Source organism: Pundamilia nyererei, unplaced genomic scaffold, assembly GCF_000239375.1.
Source record: "Pundamilia nyererei isolate P.nyererei 1_Seehausen unplaced genomic scaffold, PunNye1.0 scaffold00010, whole genome shotgun sequence".
Classification (NCBI taxonomy): domain Eukaryota; kingdom Metazoa; phylum Chordata; class Actinopteri; order Cichliformes; family Cichlidae; genus Pundamilia; species Pundamilia nyererei.
Genome location: NW_005187411.1, coordinates 5,216,618 through 5,232,884, shown reverse-complemented (window position 1 = coordinate 5,232,884; position 16,267 = coordinate 5,216,618). Strand labels below are relative to the sequence as shown.

The window sequence follows — 16,267 nt, the reverse complement described above, 5'->3', positions numbered from 1 at the left end:
TAAACTAAGATTTACAAACGTGTACAGGTATTTGTGTGTAACAAAAGCAGTCTGACCACACTCTGTGTTACAATTTGATAATTTTCTTTTTCAAAAAGCTTAGAGTGTCTAAAAATGTCCAAAAAAAATTGTGGAATTATTTTCACTCACTTACAGAACTTGCATGACCAAGCATGAAACAAGTAAATTTAGTAAAGTAAATTTTACACAACAGTGTACTTGAGCATAATCCATAATGGGCTTTTTGTGAAAGTAGTTTGCAAAAAGCAAGCAGTGTCACTTTATGTGCCCTTATTTTTTGTTTTAAATCTTTTAGCGTTTCACTGCAACAAGAACACTATGAATTAAAGGGGTTTTTCCACCCTGTCTTGCACTCGGTGTGGGAGAAGTTTCAGACATGACTGCATGATCACAAGACTTTTCTGGATGTTTGTCATAATCTCTCACTCGCATATCACACAACTTCATAATGTTATGAAAAAAAGTTTAAATTACATATACTTTAGTACATACTGTCACCTGTAAAAGTATGTCTCCTTGAATCTGCAGGTGTACTGAGATCAACAGGTTTTTGAGGCCTACAAACTGTGTGGCAGGGCAGCATCCCCAAACAAGATATGATCATTATGATGGAGATGTTCTGGACCTCAGGGAAATTATAAAACAAAATGTACTCAGGTGAGGATCAGTACTATGTAATCAGTATCACATCCTATATATCATTCTGTTAATTTAAAAAAAATGACTACATTTGGTATGTGATGTAAACATGGCATTGTTATAGACAAGGCTCACCAGTAGTGCTGGTGAACGGAGCTTTAGCTCTGGAAGAGGTTGCTCCCACTGGCTTTGCTTTTTGGCAACAAGGTTCATCGCTAAGGTCTAATCATGCTGGGACAGTGCACAGGATGACAGTGTGCAAAAAAACATGCACTCATCCAAAGTGATGGACATGTATGAATCAGTAGTAGTTGTTGCTACATGTTGTTGACATGTATTTATAGACAATGGAGAAATATCCTTAGAGATGTTTGGCCTATGTGAAAACCAGCTGATAAAAATGAAGCCTTTCTTTTAACATTGTGCAGTGAGGACCACTGGTGTGCATCACACAGCAGCTGAATAGATATAGATGTGAGACCACGTATCAGTGCACAAAGATTTTTTATTATTTTGACATTTGTGTAGGAAATGCAAGCAAAAACTTTAAAAGAAACTTGAGTAGAGTTTTGTAAGCATAAAAACATTAAGAATATACACATCATCTGATATACAGCAGGCCTGTTTTGTTCACTAACATTCACATCCATCCTGCACACTAAAAGCTAGTGTTTTTATTTTGACCATACATGTTTTCTTAACATGAGACACAGCAGGTAACAATAAACAGGTGCATAGCTCACCTTGGCACACAGACAGAAAATTAAAAAATATATATTCAAATATTAAATACAGAATGTTGGAGGTGTCTGCTGCTGGGAATTGTATATAGATGAGAGTCACCGTTCCAAAATCCAAAAAGGCATCATATTGTTTTCTACAGGTTCAAACATCACAATACTGAAGCTTTAGCAAAGCTGATATTACTTCTCCCCACTTTAAGCTCCACCTACCAAATAACACAATAATGCTACTTACACAGAACCTCAAAGAAACAGCTGATGAGACAGAATGTGTAAGCATGTAAACTTCAATTCTCCAGTGATGTTAAAATACTTCTAGACCAACTCCTCCTTTATGTGTTGTTTGCACTTCCAGTAAATGTTTCCTTCACTGAAAAATAGTTACACTTACAACATTAATATAGAGAATCCTCCATCGTACTGCTAAGGTTTGTTCTGCTTCTAGGCGCTGTTTGGAGCAAGAAATGTTGCGTGAGCTTTTTTCACAACTTGAGGTTACTTACAGTATAACACATAATAAACCTGCGAATAAGGATTTGTGTAATCATTTTCAATCTGCAGGGATTACAGTTAAATATTTAATATAATCTCTTTTTGTTCCTGACCAATATTTGCATTGTCAGAAACACATTTAGCCATTAGGTTAAACAAAATGAACATTGTTTAAAGAACTGGCAGGTTTATTTCCACAGACACTCAAAAGCTTCAAATGGCCATGGAAATAGATACCTTAGTGAAAAAGGCACAAAAACATGAATTTATTTGGATTTAGTGTTAGAGGGCTTTGAGACTTCCTGTGTTGTATTTGTTCAGTGGCTCAATCTAATTTCATGTGACTGAATAAACACTTTTAGAGCACTAAGATCTGAGAAAGATATGTTACGCTTTAATACCGGTTGCAATAAGAAAGAAAAGCATATGATGCTGCACATTTGTTCGTGTTCCCTAAAAAAAACCAAAAACAAATATCAGGACGCTTGTGCAAACACACTTGTTTTTTGTTTTTCCTCTCTCAGCACTCCGTCTCTTTAGTATCAATGCGTTCCTGCCTCTTAAGGCGCCGTCGGTCCTTGGCTGGTAGGTTCTGTTCGGTCAGATCCTCGAAGGAGGATTTCGTAGCCGACGAGCAGGCTCCTGCGGTTGTGAAATCTTCCAGCAGGCCCTCCTCTCCCAGGTGAGAGCCGCTGCTGGTGTCCTCCTGGATGGTGGCCATCCGCAGCCCCCCTGCGCTGTCCGGGGTGGGGCCGGAGTTCAGATCGGGGGCCGGGGTACTGGTGTTGGTTGCGAGTGTGGCCCGGACCTGGCTCTGCGGCTGAGGCTGTTGTTGATGGATGAAGGGCACGGTCCGGCCGCCGGAGGAGGAGGGAGGCTGAAGAGGCTTGACGATGCGCACGGATGCTGACTCGAGGTTGCTCAGCACGTCTTGATTCTGAAGAGGGAGAACAGCATGTGAGGACGGAGGCAAGTCACAGCTGTGTGTGACTGAGGTGGCACCCATTCCCTTTTTACTACATTCTGTTTAATTCAGAGCATCACATGTATCCCAGAACTTTACAGTTTAACTCCCCAACATATGTTTTATAATAATAACCTCATGTTGCTGATTGCGCTACCTTTAAGTAGCTCCTTTCTACTCTTATCTACACTCTTAACACACACCCAATATCTTAAGGTGGGAATGAGTAAAAACAAAAACCTTTCTGCCTTTGACCATTTTGAAGTGTCAGGCAAATGTGATTTATTAATTATGACTGCAATCCATTTAGGGTTACCAGCACCCTGATATTAAACACATTGGTTCAGCTGCAGGATTTAAAAGCAAACCTAAATGGAACTAAGCCATCATTAATTTGATCATTTGTGCGAGCGCTTAAAACGCTCTAACAAGTCAAAATGTCTGCAAGAAAGGTCTTAAGAGGAATGTACCCCCCAGTCTTTTTCTCCTCCCTCCAATCAAACCCAAAGAAGGACCTCACACAGTGCACACAGCCAATAAACAAAAAATAAAAACAGTCACCTAAACGCTTCTTGTTTTGGCTTTGAAGAGCAACTAAAAACTGAAAAATGTCGACACACACTGCATCCAATTTCACGAACGACAACAATGTGAAACCCGTTTGGTCGTCTCGATGTTTGAATACTCCAAAAGTGCAATCTTGCTTACTTGAGGCAATTCCTGATCTGCTGCTCCACAGCTGTTCAGTTGCATGAAGCTGTGCGAGCCTCCCTCGCTTTATTTGTCAGATGAAGACGAGTTCGAGGGGCTGCAAATGTGCAGCTGGATCAGTGATTACCATCAAGCAGTAAGTGACTGCAAGAGTATCCCAAACGTGGGCCACTGACCATGCACCGTCATGGACTCAATGGCAACGCATTGCAACACCAAGCCGTCGCACACACACTCACCTATGGCGGGAGCTCTACTACAAATTTCCACCATCTGCTGCAGTTCCAAGGCAAAGAGTGATGGACAGGTCATTCAGAAAACCCAGCAGTGACAGTGAGGCCATTGCTTGTGGATTATCTGACCACTGGTTTATACAATTTAAAGAGAGTCTTCTGATTCTCATTCTTACCCTTTTATTTTTCCAGGTCTGGGCTGGTTTACCACTAGCCTTTTACAACATCAAATAATGATATTAAAGGTAAAACCACAATTTCCCAGCTCAGCAACAAAAACCATGACTGTTAGCAAATTTTAAAGTTGGCCTATTTTGATTTTTCTCATCTTTTGTCACACATATACCGTTTCAATGCAGGAAGCACATATAAAACATGGCCAGGCTCCCTATGAACTAAAAGCTCAGGCTTAAGATGCTCTAAATGCTAATTTCATCATGTTTCCTTTTACTCTTGGTGCTGCAGGATGATCAGAGAAGGAAAATCAGCAGCAGACACACAAGACTTTTGGTTAAACCTTCTGTTTAAAAGGCTCATCCAATCAGAGGAAAGTCAGCTGGAAAGAAGAAGAGCTAAAAACAGATCTTGTTTTCTGGCAATGAGGGGGTTGCCGTATGCTCCAGCATAAGATATAAGCAATACTTTGAACTTTAAATGTTACAATGCAGTTTTTAATTTATGTCTTAATTTCTCATTTGCAATGAAAAAAGGCCAATCCATGATCCTCAGTTACAGTCCTTCCTGTTTCTTCTCCCTGCTTGATTAAAGAGGTCAGTTTTTAAGAAGCAATATGGAACTGGATTAGTTTGGTTAGTCTGGTGCAAGAGAGCAACGGTGGTGCACAGGATCAGCGTGTGTGAGCACTGGAAAGTTGAAGAACTTACATTTGGAGGATAATAAAATGACTTTGTGTTCTCCTCATACTGCTGGTCGAGTCGCTTGTCCTAAAGATAGAGGTAACAGAAAAGGACAGCATAAGCATAGTGCTAATGATGCAAATATCAGCTGCTCATTGTACACTGAAGACAATGGGGATCAGTGCAAATGGATATTCAGCAGCTTCTTACCACACAGTGAACCAGGATACTGAGAGGAATCCAGAAGATGAGGGAAAACACCACGACTGAGCCCACTATGTTATCAGCCAAGAACTTCCCTGATGTGGTGATGAGGTGGAGGATAGTGATAAACACACAAAAGAGGAGAAGAAGAAGAAAAAGAATTTGACTAAGCTAAGCTACTACAGTCATAAACATTAAAACAATATCACAATTATTCAGAGTTTTATTGTATCTGGAAGCATTTTCACACACTTTTTAACGCCGACTTACCAAATGTGTTTATGTCCAGCTTGTCAATAAAGTCCCACAGCCTCTCAATCACATCCTGTACCTGCTTCATGCACTTTCCCTTTATGACCGAAAACAAAGTTGACATTGAAATAAAAATAATATCTCCAAAATGTTGTAACGCTGACACAGTTTTGTCAGCACTAGTGTAGTTCAGAAATATGATAGGATCAGCAGGTTTCTTGATTGCAGAGCAGAGAAGTATAAAGGTTTGGTAACTCACGCCTTCATCACAGAAGCCCACGGTGCAGGGTTTTCCTTTGCGAAGGAATAGAAAGTTGCCATCTTTAGAGTAGGGAGAGCAGGTGCCATTTTTACTCCTGCAGCACACTTTACAGGAGTGCTCAGTATCTGGAAGCAGAAGAGACGATCAACACAAGAAGCATTTAAAGAAATATTGAGAACTGTTATTCATTTATATCCTGGATATATTGAAAGAATATCCAAGCTTATTCAAACAGTCCCTTTTATTCTTAATATGTTACTTCCAGCTGTAAATCCAAAAAAGAAAAATTCATCTGTGATCTTGTCATTTCTTTCCAAACTCATTGATTTTTGCTCGTCTAGATACTCCTCCATCTGATTACCTCTATAATCAGTGAGAGTCTCCAGGCTTATTCAGCAAATCTCAGACATTTTCAAATGTTGTTGAAAGAAATAAAAATCACCATTGCAAGCGCAAGGCTGAAGGCTCAGCTCAGCCTCACAGAAGGGCACACACTCTCCATTGCGACACAGGCCTTTGTCAACACACACTGTTTTGTCAGCAGCATTTTCAGGAGGTGGGCATTCACTGCTGTTACCTGTTATGTGAAGAAAAGGGTTAATTTATCTAGTTTTTTAATCATTTTTCACCAAAACCAAACAAACAGGCAGGCTTGAATGACTGCTGCAGTTCTCGTGTTACACCAGCAGGAGGCGATCACCTGTGCAGACTGATTTGCCTTTACAGGTAGCATTGATGGGCTCCTGGCACACTGTTCCTCTCTTTGCATAAGTGCAGTTCTTGCAGCAAGGGCTGTTTCTGTCACTGTAAAGAAATCAATTAATCCAACATTTGATTCGATTGTTGTTATTGTTTTTTCAAAAAATTCTTTATAGATCCATCTTTTGGATTTCATACCTGCACTTTGCATGACTTTTGAACTTGCAATTGGAGGTGCAGCAGGGGTCATCATTGAGGTGGAGAAGCCCAGGGTCGCAATCTTCCCCATTCTCCACTCTGGAGTTTCCACAGACTTTGCTGTTCCTCTCTTTGAAGCACAGCGGTGCCTTGTGACTTAATGTCTTCTCTACAGAAGCCTTGCTGCAGTTGGAGAAATGCTTGAGGAAAAACAAGAAGATAAGAATTAATCGGTAACAGGAATTTTTTACTGTTATTTTGTGTGTGTGATTAAAGGTGATGTGACAAAGAATAGTCATGAATCTTTAACGCTGAAATAATGACATACGCAAATCACTTGCCTCTAAATTTTCCAAACCTGAATCTCAAAAGGTTTAACGGTTTATGCAATTATCTTGTTTTATGCTTCTCCTCAAAAACCTAACGTGGCTGATGTGAAGCTGCAGAAATCATAAGGCCAATGATGGAGGAAGCGCATTAGATTTTGCGTGTGTTGTTAATTTCACAGGAACAACTGTGACTCAGTTATCCCACCTTCTGCACAACCAGAAGCTGCCATCTCATTCTGCCCATCACATTCTGTATCATCTCAGCTCATCTTGCAGACATATATCCTGGTATGCCGCAGTCTATTCAAACTAAACGACATCATAGCCTATTTAAAAAAAATAAATAAACAATGCTACCTGATGTAAATTTGATTGATCTGCCCTCTCAAGTACAACTTGTTGGCAAGGTTATTATGGTTAACTAAAACAAAATGTGACATTTTAGCTAACTAAAATAAAAACTAGACTTTCGAAAATAATTAAAACTGGCCAGATTTTTATTTGTTTGGCTGTAACAAAAGGGGACTTTAAGTCGACTGCTTTCTACAAGTTCTGTGTTTAAACTGTAATGCTGAAACAGATTTTCCTAAACCTTGCCTCTGGCATAATCCATCGATACAATAATAACATTACAGACTAAAACTGAAACAAATAAAAACTAAATGGAAACGAAACATTTTCAACGATAACTGAAACGAGCAAACTCACTCTGGAAACTTACTGAAACTTAACCAAATGAAAAACAAAAAGTCCAAATGAAAGTAATCAAAACTATAATAATTCTGTTTCTATTGTGGACTTGCTGTTCTGACCTCTCACACTGTACACCGTTTGATTTCACCACAGAGTTGCACAAAAAGATGATGCCAATCACTTATAACCAATAGTTTGTCCATTCCCACAACTTTTTGATCAAAGCAAATCAAGTAGTAGCTGAACTACGAGCACAGCTGAAGTATTGTTGGGTCTGCCCCCCCCTGTCTAGTTATGACATGCCAGCCCTGTCTCCAGGACCAAGTATCTACTGTGCTTATCATGGTTGTTTTCTTTTTGTTGTCTTTTCTTTAATCCTGCCAGAAATAATCACCTACCTGGCCTTTTATCAGCACATATTTAAACTAAATCAAGAACTCACTGTGTACACTGTAGCCTGTGAGCTTAACATAAGAAGGACCAAGATTTAATTAAGCTTAGGATCAGGTCTTATTCATAGTGAGTAATACTAATTCACACAGCTACGTATTAATGACTAACATTGTGGGTCATCGCAGACGTTCTCTCTTCCTGGCATGTGACTGTATTTGTCTCTGTGTCAACATGGACTTTCACGAAGAACAGTTTAACCCTCCTCCTTCATCTTCCTGGTGTTTAGGTCTCAACTTTATTTCAAGTAGCGCAATTTCACTAATCCTCCAAAGGTCATTGACATTTAGTTTTTTATGTTTAGTGTGCAAAGATGTACAGTGTAGTTTTGTTTTTTCTCTCTTTAATCATAACATGGCATCTCCTCTTTAGGTGGAAACTAGCTAACTAGCTTCTCGATCATTTCTAAGGCTGCTTTTTCATGGATACCTGGATGTTAAACTTTATTGTAACACCTTGGACGACAGACACATTGATCGTGATACTGTAGCTGAAACCTGGACTATTTAACTCTCAGTGTTGCTTCACTGTGTTTACTTTGGGAACTGAAGAAGCATCTGAACCCTGGAAATAGCTAATGATGTCAGGCTTACCAAGCATATATGTTTTTATATTACACGAATGGATAGTTACCTTGTTGTTGACATGATCTCCACTCACAGCAATAGGGTACATGACAAACTTCCCCCCCTGGTCATCACTGGGGGCACAGTACGGTATATTATCAGGATCATGCTCTGCTCCAAAGTTATGGCCCAGCTCATGAGTAGTTACCAAATCCGCCTCCTGATGAGACAAAAACAACATTAATTTTTAATACTTAATTTTTAAGCTACCTAAGAATAAATCTAGTATCTAAAATCCATTCTGTTTAAAATAAAGGTAAAAGTTATAATTACATAGTTAAGTTTTGCACATTATATTTATAACAGTAAGCGTTTTGCAGATGAGCGTGGAGCATAACGCTACTTGGGGTGTCAAAATGCAGCCTGACTTGAAATCGATACTCATCACACCCACACAAAAAGGTGTGTCTGCTCTACCTAGTACCTCAGCTTGGCAGGCTGACATGTTGCGTAACATCTTGGCTGAACTGCACCCAGCAACTCGTTTTATTCTGAAATTATGACTAAAGAAATGAGACGAAACAGACCTTTGTGAGGATGGTTTTGCCGTAGTTCTTGGTGCTGGTCAGGCCTGTGTTGAGATAACTCGGCTTCTTTGAAGAATGAGATGGATAGTAAGCTAGAAAATTACAAAGGAAAGTGTCAGTACCTTTTTTTGTTTGTTCTAAAAAAAGCCTCCAACACATGGCTTTTTGTTTGGTTTCTTTTCAATATTATGGCTCGTTTTTCTTTTTGTTTTTAGCTTCACAGAGTAGAAATCATAGTTTGTCCATCTGGTCAAGAGCTGTGCCAGTGCAGTAAATTTTAATGGAGCTAATTGTCCTAACAGGGAAACGCTAAAAGTTAGGCTTTCAAAATGACATTAGAAAAATCCTCCGTGCAAATAATCAAAAAGTGATCTTACGTTTTGGGCAGAGTCCACCTAGAGCCTGAGGTTTGGAGGGGGCCACATACGCCAGACCCAGTGTCCCCTCATCAAAGTCCTGGTATGTAAACAGGTGGGCCAGACACACACTGGAGGCATTGTCAGCAATGTCCGAGCTGAATTGCTGCAGGACAAGAGGATTCTTATTTGTCACCATTTCTGTACATCCTAATTATTTTTCAATGACAATACAAAAATATTGGACATTCAGAAACTGAGCTCTGTGTAAAACTCTTTGATTTGGAACAATATTTATCTTATACCAGGACATTTTACATGATGCACTCAACTTATTTACCATATTACCTCAAACAAACCTGTGCTCAGCTACTTGAACTCACTATTTTTATGCATTTGTGTAAATGGAGTAAACAACCTGATTGAGTTGAACTGAATGATTTCCAAAACTAATCTTGGAAATATGAATCCAGTCAGTTTTGCCTGAAAAGGCCCCTTTGAACTTTGTGTATCTATACACTTTGGTTTTCTTGCTTTTGTACCTCCAGAAGTCTCTTCACGTCCCAGACCTCCTTTCCTTTTACAGGGCTGTCCTCCATGTTGTAATGGACCCAGTTGGGCTGGTTAGGGGGAGGCTTTGTAGGCTCCTTGTTAATAATGATCTGCGAATAGTAACCAAAGACACAATTTCAGTAAGTGTCATTTCTGAGTGATACAAAATTTAAATTAAAGCCATGCCCCTAAGTGTAATGCTAATAATAAGTGCTACGTGGAACATTTTATTTGAAAAGCTATTAAAGTAATAAGAGCAATGTGTTGGGCGTTCCCTTTCAGACCCTTACTGGGGGTTAAATGTGACACAGTTCAAGTTCCTCTTGACATTTATTGTGAAGAAAATTAGTCATTAAGCAGCTAAATGAATGCATATCTTTTCAGTGAGAACGCACTGAGTTCATAGTGTGACAAACAGTGTTTCTATTCATTCCCAAAGCCAGTGGAACAAATTAAATTACCCAACGAGGAATGCACAAAAGCTTCCAGTTTCTCCTAAAAATGCACTTCTCAAAGCCGCTGAGGGGGCAGCGTTATTCTCAGCCTCATTTCCCGAGTGACGCAATATAAAACATCAGCCATCGTGAGGCTGGGAGCAGCACCGACTGACACTAAATCGCCACGAGTGGATCAAAATGTCAATATTTGACAGTACTGTAATGTTATGACACACAGCCACGTACACACCTGATGGATCTGGACCCCATAGTTTTTAAATTCCTTACTCCATGTTGTGTTTCTATAAATATCGTCAACTCGATCAATTAGCTCAATCTGGGATAGGAAAAGAAAATAATCAGACATACAAATAAAGCATTTTGACACACCTGAATATGCAAACAACAAAATTCCTGCTGGCTTTATTTACAATTACTCTTTCAACAGGAAACAAAATGTGACAAAAGTTATTCTGCTGAAATATACATGTATAATAACACATTAGAAAATCAGACCAGGTAGTTCAGAGTAATGCTCTCTTCTTTGCGGCCCATGTGTCTGTAGAAGCGGTAGTCTGCAACCAGCAACAGGGGACAGGTATTCTTCTTGTGATCGTGAACTTGTCTCTTCTCTCTGTGGTGGTATTCTGCCAGGACGAAGCAACAGAAGCAGAGAGAAAGAATAAGTACATGCAGAAAGATTCAGAAAAGTAGAATCTTTTTTTGTAGCATTGCCTCACCAGATAAGTCTCAGGTAAGACAGATTAAGTACAAAGTACATAAAGATGCTGGACAATGAGGCCATGCTCCAATATCCCATTGTTAATTGTCCTCATTTTCAGATATAGTAACATGACTTCTCTTTTTTTGCTTGGCTGTGATCTGATTAAGCTCTACCTCTGTTCAGGCCAGATTTAAATAGCAGATTTAGCCTTATTATAGAGGTTTAACAGCACAATAAATGTGGATGAGGTGTACTTTACAGGGAGGAACAAAGCCACTGTAAACATAAGGTAATTTAATGCGCAGATCATACAGTGTTGGGCTCCATCACCTACCTTAAGCGTAGGTATTCATGATATACTCAGTTATTTATTTTTAGTCCGCTTAAGTTGCTTTGTTCTTCCTTTATTAAAAGTCTAGCATTAATCCATCTACCCACTCACTTTTCCAATTTAAGGTCGCAACCTAGCCATCACGAGGTACACCCCTGACAGGTTGGCGGTTTACAACAACATTAACACAGACACACAAACAACCATTCGCACTCACAACTACGGACAATTTAGAATCAACAGCTAAACTAATATGGATGTTTTTGGACTGTGTGAAGAAGACAGACGACCCACACGGGCACAGAACCAGAACCTTCATGCTGTGAGGTAACAGTGCTAACCGCTGCACCATTCTGCTGCCCCTGCATTCATTGTCAATATTCAATTAATCATGTTCCTCAGCAGGGTCCTTCAAATATAAGCCAAATATGTGTTTAGACACGAAGGAAACAAAGTTCTCTTGCTGCAAGGATTTTCAAACTAAACAGAAGATGGCTTTATTTTATTCATTTATTTATTGGGTTATTTTTAGGTGTTTGGGGGGTTATTTTTAGGGGCTCTTTGCACAATTCCTCCTATTGTGCAAAGAGCCCTACATCACCCAGTTTTAAAAAAAAACTCTTCTATAAAAAGGTGGAGGGCCATGAGTGCAAAAATGAATTAAACAATCGCATCATTAAACATCCAAAAGTTGGTTCTGTTCACCTGGACGTAGCGCTTTCAGTGGAACGAACGTTTTGTCACTTTGATAAAATCCAACTTTTGGGGATTTCCTCATCTGGATGACTAAGTTGGCAACAACACACATCATTAGATAATTAATTAAATATGAGTCAATATTTAATTAAAATTTAAAATAAATACATAAACAATCTTTTACATTTTTTAAATAAAATAATATTTAATTACTTACACATTAAATGTTACAATTCATATTAATATATAATTTATTTAACTCATTTTGGCTCTTGCAGCCCTCCATATAAACTAAGGCGATCCTTCATTATAAATCTGTGCTTTTAATAGACTACAAATCTACAACCTACTACCCAAGATAAAATCAACAGCAAATCCTTTAGGAAAGAATGACGATTAATACGATTTAAAAAATAAAACTAAAAATTATTCGAATGTATGTGCAAAGTCATTTTACCATGTAACGGTCACAGTATGTTCGTCATAATAATCTGAATATTCTACCTAGAAATGTTTAAGTGAGACTCACACACCCTAAATAATGCATTACAGAAAAGGAAAACAGGAAGACATCCTTTGGGGCATTACATCACACAGTACACTCGACACTATTCAAAAGTGTGGGTGTGCGCTTCACTGTCCTCCACAACAAGCAGTGGGAGACCAGTGACGACTCAGAGTCCGCTCATTGGGCAGAGGAGCATCCATGAATTTTAATGCCTCCTCCTCCATACGAACCTTCACCTCAGCTCATTTCCCCAAAGAGCATTTTCAACCAGGAACCAGTGAGAGCTGTTGCATACATTTCCTCTGGCACATCGCGCTGTTATATTCTTTACATTTCCAAAGCAGCACAAAAGAATGAAGAGGCATTTGGTTTTTACATAATGCCTACTTGTGATCAGTGTGTATGTGCATAACACAGGATGGAGATAGAAAGGCTTGTATTAAAGTGACTGAATCTAACACCCACCTCCTTTGTCTCACTACAGGCTCCTCTTTCCTTCTCTCCACCTTAAACATTTGCTATCCTCCTACTCTTTTTCACCTACTCCTATAATCCACACCAGCACAGAGCCCACGCTGTAACAGCACAAATATCTGCACAGATTTGCGAGATTCTCCACTTCCAAGAGAGTTAAAAAGCACAGCTCACCCTCTTCCTGGTCCACCCTCTCCTGCCCTTCCCAGTCCCCTCTGGTATTCTGTGGCAAAAGGGGCTCAGCGTTGACGTAGCCACACACTTTTGGAGAAGCAATGCGGCTCAGATTCTTGACATCTTCTGAGCGATAAACCAGCAACCTCCCATCAGTTGGGGAATCGGTAAATCTCCACAGGGGCTGCATTTTTATACATTTTTTTAAGAGAGAAAGAAAGAGCTGGTATTAGAGAGAAAAATCACTGAGCTTGATGAAATGTGAGTATTGATAGCTGGAGAAAAAAAGACAGTAAGGGTAGTGGTGTGGTGGGAATGGACTGGCAGGTGTGTCAGATTTACACAATATGAAAAATGCACTGTATCGTTTACTTCTGTGTAGTTTCACATGTTAGTTGTGAATAATTAGAACAGATATTGGGCATTTTTAATCACACAAAATAAGCTCATTTCTACAAGGCATCGATTATTTAGCTGCCTCACTTTCTACTAATCTAGCATCTTTTTCAACTGACACTATAGGTAAGCTCTATACTGGTAATATTTTATGATATCTCAGCAAGCAAGCCCAGCACATTGTACTCAGTTGTTGTATACATATAGATTTTGGGGTTTTGTATTGGTTTTGATATTGCTGCCGTTACATGCTTCAGGAGTGCGGGCTTGATGATGTGAAACAGCTAAGGTTAAGCGTCTTACAAAGAAAAATACTGAATTTAAATTCTCCCTCTATTTTGGCACGGAGACAGCAGGTATACAGATGCATACCTCTACATTGTACTCTGCTTCATCAGTCAGAATGTGAGCAGAAAACTCATCTCCGTCTATGTGTGCCTGCACACGCGAATTCTCCTCCCCTGCGAACATAAAACAAATTATTAGTAACATTTAATAAATATGGATTTACTTCAGATATATTAAAAATTTGCTTGATTTCCACATATAAACTGTAACTCTTCTAAAATGAAAGACTGGAAAAATTATATTCTGAAAATATGTTTTTTTCATTCACTCACCAACAACATGGCCAGTGAAATAGTTTTGGAGGTGAACATCATAATTTTCCTTCATCCCGTGTTTGTCAACAAACACAGCTTGGAAGTTGTCCGTGAAAAGGTCTGTGTTTGTGGTCAAGTAAAGTTTGAAATGTCTGGATTTGGAAAAGAAGATAACATATTTTACTTAACCAATAAATGGCTGTTTGGTCCTGTGTGAGACATCAAACTGGGTTTAGCAGACATAGTATTCACTACGGGTGCAACGATACACAAAATTCACGGTTCGGTTCGATACTTTGGTGTCACGGTGTGTATGTGTCTGTATCTCCTCCTAGATTGGAACACTGTAGAACATCCAGTGTGACGGCCAACATCTATATAGCATATACAAATATTCTATAAAAATCCCACAATTGTATATATTTGTACATTTGACAGTTCAATTGAGCACCAAACACCTCGCACAGGAGTTTGCTAGTAAATATAAATTGCAATTATTAAATAGAGCAGGCAAAAAAATAGTCTTTGGGCACATTTCGATTTTACAGTTTGTGTAAATTTAGAATTGTCACCTCAATTATCTTTGACGTGAGAGGATTTAACAAAACTAACAAAACTGAAACCTTTCTTGTTCCCCTTTCAAGACAAAGGGAACTAGGCACGAACTCACCGCTTCAACTGAGCCTTTTCTTTTTACAAATAACACTTCTTACAAAACAGTCTATAACAGCCACAACAGTCTATTAGGTTTGTACTGAGCCATGGCTGTGTGGATTTTTAACAGTTTCTAAAAGGTAGAACGCAAAACATTTAGCTTTTTCCAAGACTTACACAGTTTCTGCCATTACTGCTATTTGGCAATGATGGCAGTAATGCACATGTAGGATTCACCAATAAAAGAAAAGGTTGTGAGTGCTTCGGGCAAAAAAGCAGCCCAGTTAAGACTAAACGAAAGAAAAACAAAGCATGCTTTGAGAAAATCAGGAAAGAATTATCAGGAAAGTGCAAGAAAAATGGCTTAAAGAAAACAAAGCTCCTATGAGATTAATTTTTACCCTCTCTGTAACACTTGGAGACCTGATTGTGCCACTGATTGTGATTATTATTATTATTAGAATATAGTGACTAGTGAGACAACAGCAGATCAGCGTTATAATCTCTGAGCCACAAACACAAATTTGTGTTTCTAAAGAGACTGATAAAAAAAAAAAACATGTCAAACACGTTGGAGATGTTTTACCAGGTCCTCATTACTCCAAAACCAATGTAGAATATCACAGTGGAAATCTGCTCATAGATTTGATCGAGATTTTTACCTCTTTCATCATGTGCACAGCTATATGGGTCTTTGTTTTAACACAAACCTAAAGGAAAAGTGAAGCGACTCAACAACATCGCTTAAAAGAGCTCATTGTTGTACCTGTGCAGGGCTCTGAAGCTCACCAGACGCTCAAGGTGGGACTGAGTGTGGACGTCCCTCTTCCTCAGAGAGTGCAACTGGAGGCCTGACAAAGGCAGCACCTCATAATCTGACAGGACTGAGTTCAGAGAATCTGGAATATGAAGGGGACAACTGTCACATAAGACCGAGCAGATACTGAATTCGTTCATTTACAAAAGTCTGCACATGTGAAAACGCCCCTGTGCTCTCAATTAACAACTGTTCGTGAGTTAATAAGTTATAACATATCTAAGATCGAAAAAATATAAGTGGCATTGCTTTAAAGTATTTATTATTTACCAAAATTATCCAGAAGATAGCTTTAATGTTACCGTAAACTAACTTCTGCTTAGGCTGAATTGCTAAATTAGCTTCTTACCAAACTCGGGGTGGTCTTCGTGGTCCCCATCGGTAGCAGTCATTGGCTTAATTGCAGCGTTTACCCAGCAAGGAGCCAGAAGGGTAAATAAAAGTATGCTCCCCATTTTAAGCAGAGCTCTCTATACATGTGCTGTCATTGTCGGTAAATAATCCGTTTGTTTCGACAGCTAGCTAAGCTACCCGGAAGTCCACCGAATGGAAAACATCCGCTAAAAGCTAATGTGCCGTTGGAAAGGAGTGACGAATGACGTCAGACACATGAAGAGCAAAACTGATGTACGACATTAGATAAAAC

At 39.2% G+C, this 16,267-nt stretch overlaps 2 protein-coding genes across 3 annotated transcripts in view; both read right to left on the bottom strand.

Moving 5' to 3' along the window:
- LOC102201478 (deoxycytidylate deaminase-like) overlaps positions 1-873 on the bottom strand; it is a 35,402-nt gene extending 34,529 nt beyond the window's left edge. The window contains exon 1 of the mRNA XM_013908399.1: positions 813-873. Coding sequence (XP_013763853.1) covers positions 813-873 — 61 coding nt within the window. The remainder of the gene's footprint in view (positions 1-812) is intronic.
- A 332-nt stretch (positions 874-1,205) lies between these two features.
- Positions 1,206-16,204, bottom strand: adam17a (ADAM metallopeptidase domain 17a). 2 transcript variants are annotated; one of them, XM_005723934.2, is made up of 20 exons: positions 15,971-16,204; positions 15,571-15,703; positions 14,169-14,302; positions 13,921-14,009; positions 13,153-13,336; positions 10,762-10,892; positions 10,496-10,582; positions 9,799-9,918; positions 9,278-9,422; positions 8,901-8,992; positions 8,381-8,533; positions 6,276-6,475; positions 6,079-6,182; positions 5,821-5,955; positions 5,376-5,503; positions 5,135-5,213; positions 4,871-4,959; positions 4,688-4,747; positions 3,810-3,846; positions 2,392-2,832 (listed from the first exon to the last, which is right to left on the bottom strand). In XM_005723934.2, exons 1-20 carry the CDS (start codon positions 16,074-16,076, stop codon positions 2,456-2,458), a joined length of 2,583 nt encoding a protein of 860 aa, XP_005723991.1. In that variant the 5' UTR covers positions 16,077-16,204; the 3' UTR covers positions 2,392-2,455. The 2 variants fall into 2 exon arrangements, with proteins under 2 accessions (XP_005723990.1, XP_005723991.1); XM_005723933.1 differs by lacking the exon at positions 3,810-3,846 and having other exon boundaries at positions 1,206-2,832.
- Between the last annotated feature and the right edge of the window lie 63 nt (positions 16,205-16,267).